At 40.5% G+C, this 9,946-nt stretch overlaps 1 protein-coding gene and 1 pseudogene across 1 annotated transcript; both read left to right on the top strand.

The window, feature by feature from the left end:
- Window positions 1-6,565: 6,565 nt before the first annotated feature.
- On the top strand, window positions 6,566-6,892 carry LOC148025977 (uncharacterized). Its single transcript, XM_087692035.1, has one exon. It carries the CDS (start codon window positions 6,566-6,568, stop codon window positions 6,890-6,892), a length of 327 nt encoding a protein of 108 aa, XP_087548161.1.
- Window positions 6,893-7,343: 451 nt separating this feature from the next.
- Window positions 7,344-9,113, top strand: LOC148025976 (uncharacterized; annotated as a pseudogene).
- Window positions 9,114-9,946: the final 833 nt, after the last annotated feature.

Here is a 9,946-nt window from a genome sequence, read left to right as displayed (position 1 = left end):
GGATATTTATAAATAGGCCTTGAACACACGTGATGTAGAAGATATACATATAGTAACTTCCCTAAGAAACTTTTGGCAAGCAGTTTTCATATCTATGGACACCAAGCTTGCTCTATCCATTGTATACTATCCACAGACAAATGGCTAGACCGAAAGGGTAAATAAATAGCTTGAGATGTACCTACAACATTTTTGCCATGATGTACAACCACAGTTGGGATATGTGGCTCCACTTGGCTGAATTTGCATATAATAAATCCATCTACTCTAACATTGGGGTTTTTCCTTTTGAGGCATTATATGGGTATAAGGTTCCCCTCCCTATGATATTGTTCAATTATAAGATTAACCCATAGAGTAAAGCCGACTTGGAGTGCATGGAGACCCTGCTTCAACAATGCAAAGTGAATCTTCAAAAGGCACAAACCCATATGAAACTTTATGACAATGAGAAAAGAGGGTATTTTGAATTCCAGGAGGAAGATCTAGTCCTCTTGAGGTGCCTAAGTCTCATCACTCCATTCTCAAAAGAAGGCAATAGTAATAAGCTAGCCCATAATTTCTATGGCTCTTACTAAATCCTCAAGAGAGTTGGCAACTTGGTTTACCAATTAGAGCTTTGCCGTACCACTAAGATTCATAATGTGTTTCATGCTAGCCATCTAAAGCCCTTCATTGGCACCTCAGTGAACTATGTGGAAGAGCTACCCACCATAGACAAAAAAAACTATCATTCGTTATATCCCTGAGGCAATTATTGGGCAATGAGATAAATACTTGAGATCTTGATTTGTTAAGGAATACCTCATCAAATGAAAAGGCCTACCCTTGGAAGAAGCCTCTTGGTACCTTGCCACTATTATGAATGAAATTTCTCACCTCGAAGAGGCCCAATGGGTTGAAGACTAGCAAGTTATGTTTCCTTTTGATGACACACTGTGTGTAGACTACAGACTGTGTTAGAATAGTTTTGTACCTACCTATATTATAGCCGTGTGCTTCCTACATGGGCTCAAAGTATAGGTCATAAGCTCCATTTCAACATGGCATGCTCCATTCGGAGAAGCCTATCAAAAGTTACAGAAAATTTATCCCAATAGGCCTAGAGTGGACATCATGTTGTCTGTAGTCTTCACCCACCCTTTTCATTGTAATGTGGATTAGAGTAGTACTCTACACCCCCACTCCTTAGTCCTCTATCAAGTCCCTCCAGTTGTCTTCTTTTTTTAAGGACTAAAACTCTCAAGGTGGTAGGGATGGAATGTAACGAGTGGGATACACAAGAACTAGAGATAAGACATCCAATCATATTGGCAAAGGTATATTATAAGTTGTACGAGACCCGCTTTAGGGAATCAATACATAATCAAGAACATACTTTGCACCTTCCTCTTGAGCTTCCATGGCTTTCTCCTTCTCCCCAGCTTCCTATCTTTCTCTTTTCTCTTTTATTATTTCTTCTTCTTCTTCTTCCTCTCTTTCTCTCTCTTTTAATCATTCTCTTCTCTCCTCTTAGCTTCATTCATTATATAAATTTTTAGAGAGAAACCATAAGATTTATCTACAAATAGGTTATAGATGACTTATTATTGAGTAGTCAGTGCAAAATGCTTTGGTTTATTATTATGCATATCTTATGAAAGATTATGTCGGGACCGAAAATGGACTCGACACTAGCTCTAGGGCTCTAGATGGGCCTCCTACATACCTAAACAACCCCATGGCCTCATCTCCAAGAGCGTATGTGTATCCAAACAATGTGTTTCTAGATATCATCTCTAGATTGTAAATCAATAGGATGCCCTTCTTGACTCCAAGCAAGTAGAGCACCCAAACATATCAGTGATGGCTAGCATCTCATAACACAAATGAAGAGGGCACCCCCTAGCTTATCATTGTGACCCAACTACAGCTCTCTTACACCTTAGGGATTATCCCCAAGATGCATTGTTTCAACATAAAGCACATATTACACAACATAGACCTCTCTTTTGATAAAATGTTCATGGAGATAATATAATCCTTACTATATCAATCCCCAGAGGAAATGATAACACTAGATCTATAGCATAGGGAGCCTCACACTCAATGTGGATGAATTATTCGAAATCAAGTGCTATGTATCCAAGAGATAATTCTCTCAATACCACGTATGAAAATGCAGATGCAAGGTAAATGAATATATGGTAAAAAGTAGACTTATAAGTCAACTAGTGTGGATGTGCAGAAACAACCCTTTCATGATTTCACTCTAGCATATTGCTTTGTTGCTAAGGCAGCATCGAAATAATCCATTCCACTATATTTTTAAGACTTAAATCAAACAAATCCTATATGCTAAAATATTTATAAAATCAGAATTCAATTGATACTTAACTCCCACAATCTCTTTCTCTTTTCGTTTAAGATTTTGCATTCTATTGTAGACTAAAAAGGTATCTCATGTAAATTTTCCTTATGTACAAAGATCCTTCTTGTTGCAAGTGGTTGCAATATACTTTGTCTCTATAGTAGAAGGACTGTGCATTTCTGCATCCTGGATATCCAACAAATAACACCTCCAACAAAGATGAAGATGTAGCTAGAGGTGGACTTCCTATTGTCTGCATGCCCTACATAACTAGAGTCAATGTATTCCAAAACTCCTATATCTTGGCCACCATAATATATGCACATAGCTGCTATGCCATTTAGGTACCTCATGCTACCCTTGATGGCATCCCAATGCCATCTACTAACAAGTGTATTCATATAGTGTGCCACAACTCCCACTACAAATGCTATGTCAAGATGAGTGGCTATAATGACACACTTCAAATTTCCCACTACAAATACATAAGGGATCTTGGCCATCTCAGCCTTTTGCTCATCGGACTATAAACGATTAACTTGACTAACCTTCATGTGAGAAGGTGAAGGATAACCAATAGGCATGTTAACCTTGATGCAAGACAGGAAAAAGAAAATTCAAAATTATGGAATAATGCCGAAAAAAGAAGCCAGGTAAAGGAATAAGAGAAGAAAGGCCAAAGGTGCAAGGGCAACCTCAAAGGCCAAGTTGAAGACAAAGGAATATCTTAAAATGCAAAGGCTCCACTAAACTTTTGTAAAAGAGCGCCAAGCTCCCTCCTATACAAATTGTAAAATCTAGATGAGCATAGGTGAAGGGATAAGGCAACTAGAAGGGAATAGGTAATGAGGACCTTGGCAAGATGCCTGGTCATGTGAAAAGGGGATGGGTGCCCAATGGATTGAGGGCTTGTATATAAACTCAAAAAGTGAATGAGAAGCTCATTCTTGGTGTGTGACTAAAGTGGTCTCTTCTTCTTCTCTCCTTCTTGCTTACTTGTGTGTGCTTGAGAGGGAGTGTGAGAGTGTAAGTGAGTAAGAGAGTAAGAGAGTAAGTGTCTGAGGGGACAAGGGATCTTGGAGAAGAATCTCTCCGTCATCTCCTCTCTTCTTCCTCTCTTATCTTCTCTTCTCTTGTGTCACGTGCGTCTATGGAGGATGGAGGTTGAAGGTGGAGACTTGAGGTTGCTTGAGCTAGTATCTCAAATTGTGGAGCTACCAATTTTCTTGAGGGAGGCTACTCACTCGGGCATCAAGGTAAGCTCCCTACACCCCCATGGGATCGAAGGCATGTCAGTTAGCTGAGAGATAGCCATTTGTGCTCGCTTTAAACACTTGAACGAATAAGTGGTCTATGGGTCTTGGCGGATGCGCTTGAGCTTCCACTTTATTTCGGTTCCATTGCCAGGAGAATAGATTCAAGCTTGAGCACTTGCATGCCTCAAATTGAGCATCAAAGTAGGGTTTCATCCCTGAACCTGTGCTTGATATAGATAGGATATTTGGGGTTTTTAATCTTCAAAACAAGTATTTCCAATTTTTGATGAGTAGACAAGTAGGATATATCATTTGATTATTTGGGTTTTGATTCTTGTTGCATTTAGAGTAGAATAGGATCAAGACATTGAAGCAAAACACTTTAGGGTTGTTATAAAACAAGCCCAAATAGGGCACAAACAAGGAAAAAATGGAAAAAAAGAGTACTTAAATGTGTTAATGCCACAACAGGAGTGATGCAAAGGTCAAGGTTAAGTGGAACAAGGGTTTAAGACCCTAGAAAGCAAGGGGGAAGCTCATTTTCACCTTCAACAGTGAGAGAGAGAGTCCTTGAGCTTCGAGCGGATTGATCATCTTCTACATGCATTTTTTGCAGATATCAGCTATATAGAAACCTTCCTCTATGTCCATTCTTGTATTCTAGAGCTCATTATATGCTTGCATGCCCAGAATCATTGCTTTGATTTGATTTTTTGTCATCTCTGCCTTCATGCTGCCAGAATCAGACAAGGCTTGCAAGGTCTGATTCCTAGAATCAGACACTTAGACGTTCAATTTTGGGCAATTGAAGGCTTGGACTACCTCGATATATCTGATTAGAATCCATTGGATTCTACCCATATGATTTTGAAAATTGGACCACAGGCAATCAGACGCTTGGCCCATCGGCCACTCTTGGACCACTCTTAGAATCGGACACTCGGATCACAAAAATTGAACAGACTAGAAATTGAACCACAAAAATCAGATTGATGATAATTGAACCAGTCCAAATCAGGCACATCACAATCAGACAAGTTTAAATTGAACATCCAATTCTAGGAATCGAACACTGCAAATCAGACATTGCAAAATCAAACAAAAAATTTAACAAAAAAAAACTCACAAATTTAGTGTATCTCGAACGAAGAAAAACACCTCATGCAACAAGGGAAGACTCTAAAAGCCTTGCATGTGCAATTGACCTTGGCCGATCTGAATAATGTAGCAAAGACCCTAGAGACTAGTGAGAGTGGCTAGTGACTGAGTCTAAAATCCTATTTAGTTGAGAACATAGACCCAAGTGTGGAAGCTGCATTTATTATCCCGTGTTTGCACCCATATTGTTTTTAATACTTGAAGTGCACTTGAAAAAATTGAAAGCCTAATTTCCCACACATTGCACGGTAAAGAGCACCACACACACACTGAGTGAACATAAATTGAGGATTCTCTATAAAGAAGAAGAAACACACTCAAACTTAATAAATAGAACAAACCCACCAATAGAAGATGACTCTCAAACCTAGACGGGTGATCAAGCACCCCAATTGGTAGGACCAAGTGAGAGACACAACATGGTCATTGTTGAGAGAGAGAGAGAGTACGAGAGAGATACACAAGACATGCTCCCAAAGAATGATTCATATTAATGTAGAGTTAGTATATATAGGTGAGACCCAAGTCAAGTGAGAGATGATATATATAGTTGTAACATCCCCACTCAAACAAAGGTCTCTGGCTGCGAGTGAAAAAACCCTTGGGGAGAACAAGGGAAAAACCCGAGCCCCTACACATACCTACAGTTTATTAATTGCTCGTCTTCGTTAATGATGTTGATCATGACAACCAAACATCTTGATATTTTTAGCGATATTTTATTATCGTTCACGTCCTTTGCTCGACCGAAATAGCACTTTTCTTATATGCGTCATCTCTTCTTGCATGTTACACCTCTCTATTTTGGGATTTCTTTTTAGTCACTCAATACTTTTCGTCGTTCTTACGTGCATATCCCTATTTTGATTGTCATGCGTCTCAACTACTCTCGTCTTGATCATGGTTTGCAGATTCTGCGATCTCATCTTATTTGTTTTCTCTCGACATACAGGCATGGCCAATTGCGTAATTGTTGACGGATATCCGTCTGGTCAACGTTCGGTTTCCTTCTTCCAAGGACAAGGCTTTCCTGGGTGGAAAGCTAGAAATACAGTTTTAAATAAAGAATCGCAGATTTGAGCAGAATTGCTGTCTTGAATCCTGAACTGTCATAACTTTTGATCCATAACTCCAATTGACAAGCGGTTTTGACAGGATTCGAAAGCACGACGAGAGCTACGCACCTGGACTTGCTTTTGTTTTTAAAGACAAAATTAACTAATACTTCTAATTTGAACAAGTTCATGTATCAAATCATCACTTGTGCAAAGAATTCAATCAATTATAAACAATGAAAGAACTTATCTTCCTTGTTGTTGCTATGCATCCATAGCTCTGATACCATGTTGAGAGAGAGAGAGAGAGTACGAGAGAGATACACAAGACATGCTCCCAAAGAATGATTCATATTGATGTAGAGTTGTATATATAGGTGAGACCCAAGTCAAGTGAGAGATGATATATATAGTTGTAACAGTCATGACTTTTAGCAAGGGCAACGCTGTCGTATTGCTGCGCATTCGAGGTGTGAAAACCACCTGAAAGTTGTGTGTGCGATTTGATACTTTGTGCATACTTAGTTGTTGTGATTGCATTTATGCTCTGCGTATGAGTATAGTAGCGAGCATGAAGGGTCGCTTTCAGTCTATGTTGAACTGGGTCAAGGAGAGAAGACATTACAACTATTCAAACAAATGCACGAGGAGGATATCTCTCTGGATAGTATCACACTTGTCTGTGCTTTAAAAGCTACAAAGAAAGTAATCATATCAGCACCTTCTGCAGTTTCCCCAATGTTGTGATGGGTGTTAATGAGGAAAAATACAAACCAGGGATGCAAATTGTATCAAATGCTAGTTGTACAACGAACTCTCTAGCTTCGCTTGCAAAGGTTATACGCCAAGAGTTTGGAATTATTGAGGGTCTGATGACTAAGGTCTATGCAACTACTGCAACTCAAAAGGCAGTGGGAAAGGTGCTACCTGCGCTGAATGGCAAGTTGACTGGCATGGCATTTAGAGTTCCGACTCCTAATGTTTTAGTTGTTGATTTGACTTACCAACTAAAAAAAAAGATGCTTCTTACGATGAAGTTAAGGCAGCAGTCAAAGCTGCGTCTGAAAGCTTAATGAAAGGGATCCTTGAATATACAGAGGATGATGTGGTCTCTACCGACTTTGTTGGAGATGAGAGGTCCAGCATCTTTGATGCAAAGGCAGGCATTGCTCTAAACAAAACAAATTTATGAAGTTTGTGGCATGGTCTGACAATGAATGGGGCTACAGCAACCGAGTGGTGGATCTCATCAGCCATATTGCTTTGGTTGCTGCTGGCAAGAAATATTGAGATCTTCTAATCTACGCGACTTCGAGGTTGGGCCTGTCATTAAGCTGGTGGTTTTTGTGTAACACTCAAGAGTTTTTGCTTTTTCTGGGACAGAGCCGCACTTTAGGGGAAAGGAGCCGTGCTTTGGGGAAAAGGAATAAGCTAATCGGGGGGAAAAAGAGGAGGAGTGCAGACAGAGGAAGGGGAAGAGAACGATGGAAGAATTCTAAAAAAAAAAGCTGTGAGGGCGGACTGAGTGGGAAGTCGTATGCAAAAGAGAGAGGATTGGGAGAGAAACAGGGACGAGGAGGAAGGGAGCTTAGAGGAAAAACAGGGGAGTGCTCTGAAATCGTGGAAGAGGGAGGATTGGAGGGGGAAACAAAGAAGATGACGGAAGGGGATTCCTCACAGAATTCGTATGGCACCGGACTAAGCTTGGGTTGTAGACTCATGGCACGGATCCTGTGATGATACTGTTTGAAAGAATGAATGCACCTCAGCATAACAACTGCGCAGGAGAGAATTAAGGGGATAAGATAGAATTTTTCGAAGCAGATTAGAAAGGGAAGACGATGCCGAAAGTGAATAGGGAGGAGATGTCGATACTCAAGATGGTGAAGAGGACACTTGCCATAGCCTTCCGCCGTTCGTTGTCGTTCGTCGCTTCGTCTTCGTCATCATCGTCGTCAATTTTCCTGCTGCGGTGCGCTTCGGTTTCGAGAAGTTTTTTCTAATATTTGAGTTTGGCATGGAAGTATCTCTGGATGTGGAAGCTATTGTAGCCCGATAACCACTGCATCTTTGCAGATTACCAGAAAAGTTAAACCTTGCGGTTTCATCCCCTCAAAGAAAAACTGCAGACTTGCACCTTGTTGGACGCCACCCTGAGGTGTATGAGCCCTGTGATGACTCTTTTGCAGTTGTTGATGCTCTTCTAGCTGATCAAACAAATCTGAGAGAATTGGAGCCAAGTTTGTGTTTGGAAGTTGGATGCGGTAGTGGCTACGTTATTAAATCTCTTGCACTTATGCTTGGTGATACCAAAGGAAAGGTGCAATTTCTGGCTACAGATACTAGTGAAGCTGCAGTGAACACCACAATCACAACCCTTAAAGTCCACCATGTCCATGCTGATGTAATTGTTGCAGATCTTGTCTCGGGACTTGAAAAACAAGTAGCTGGAGCAGTGGATGTGCTGATTTTTAATCCTCCTTGTGTACCCACACCAGAAGATGAGGTTGGTGTTAATGGGATAGCTTCTGCTTGGGTTGGAGAAGCGAGAGGGAGGCCGTCATCATACTGCAGAAGAAGATCCAATCTTCAAAAGGAAAGGTCCCTTTCCCTTTCCTCTGGACAGAAAGCATGGCTGCTATGACCATGTGAAAGCACGATGGCTTCTTAGAAAGAGCTTTGATTATGTTGCTGCTGCTTGCTTTCTCAGAGGTAGTGAAGATCATCCAGTCCATATCTATTAAGAAGGCAAAGCTCTATGATGCAGATCCACTTGTCCTAAACACATTCCGCAACACAGACATCTCCTTCTTGGTGGAGTGAAATTGCTAGAGGCTGTAGGATTCAGCCTACAGACTGAAGGAGACGAGGTTTGGGCTATCAGAGAGGATGCCAGGATCAGTTTTATCTCTACATATATAAACAAACCTGATTGCCTATAGTTTCTCTGTCAAAACGAGTGGTGCAGGTCACATTTGGAGCCTTCAAGAGCAGCTGTAATACTGATTCTAATAAACTTCAATGGAGTTTGTTGGGCCTCTACTAGTGATAAGAAAAATGGAACACTCATGCTAAACAGATGTTAGAAACTTAAACGCATCGAACAGAAGTGTTTTCTGTTGTTGTGATGTGGAAATATGGTATTTGCTGCAAATGAGGAACATCTGGTTTTTATCCATACCTGCAGAGGTTGACAAGACTGTGTATTGTAGATAAACTCCATGGTTTTCACCAAGGTTTGCCATTCGAATACTAGCAGTTACTGATTATGGACAGCATGGAATGTTGAGGCTTTTCTAGACTTTAACTGAATACAATAAGCTTCTGGTTCTGCACATTCAAGTTGCTGTTAAACTTGACACGGTTTTTGTGCTTCTTGTAGGGACAGTCTCAGATTGGCTAGTTAAGCAAAGTCAAGTTAAAAGAACTGGCTATTTGAATACAGAGAATGGGATCTTTTCTTCTCTAAAAGACACCAACAAAGATAAGGCATTGAATAATAATGTGGAATGCGTATGCTGGAAATGCCCGTCCTCTTCGCATATTTGTTGAACTTCTATCCTGAAATTAGTCAAGGTCTTCTGTAGACACGACTTTTCTTTGCTTTCGAAACCCTTCGACATCTTTGGTGAACCCGACGTGAAAGCGTCGCAGAAATTTCAGGATGGGAGATACTTCAGCCTCTATTTCAGCTTCTTCTTCAACTCCAGCTGCATCTACTTCAGCTCCATCAATGATTGCTGCGTCAAGTACTTCAATGGAGGATCTAAAACAGATTTTGCAGAATATGTCCATGTATATGCAGCTCCAAAATCAGCAAACACAAATGTATATGCAGCAGCAACAACAATTGCATCAACAACAGTTGTCTCAGCAAAGGCAACTCTATTCGGAGCAGGAGAATGCAAACAACGCGACTAAGGCTATTGAAGCAGTTGAGAGTGAGAAGAAGCTATTTGACGGGCGTAATGTTTCAGCATATGTGAAGACATATGAGATCAAGATGGGGTTTTTTGGAGTTCCTGCTGGACTTATGAGTAAGTACTTCCTTCGTCTTGTCACACCTGCTTTGAGAACAAAAGTGACTGATCTTTTTATTCAAAACACACATTGGCAAGATTTTAAGA

Source organism: Lygodium microphyllum, chromosome 14 (genome assembly GCF_053477565.2).
Source record: "Lygodium microphyllum isolate KBCC chromosome 14, Lygodium_microphyllum_v1.1.10, whole genome shotgun sequence".
NCBI lineage: Eukaryota > Viridiplantae > Streptophyta > Polypodiopsida > Schizaeales > Lygodiaceae > Lygodium > Lygodium microphyllum.
Note: the sequence above shows the minus strand (reverse complement) of the source record. Positions and strands in the feature narration are given on the sequence as shown.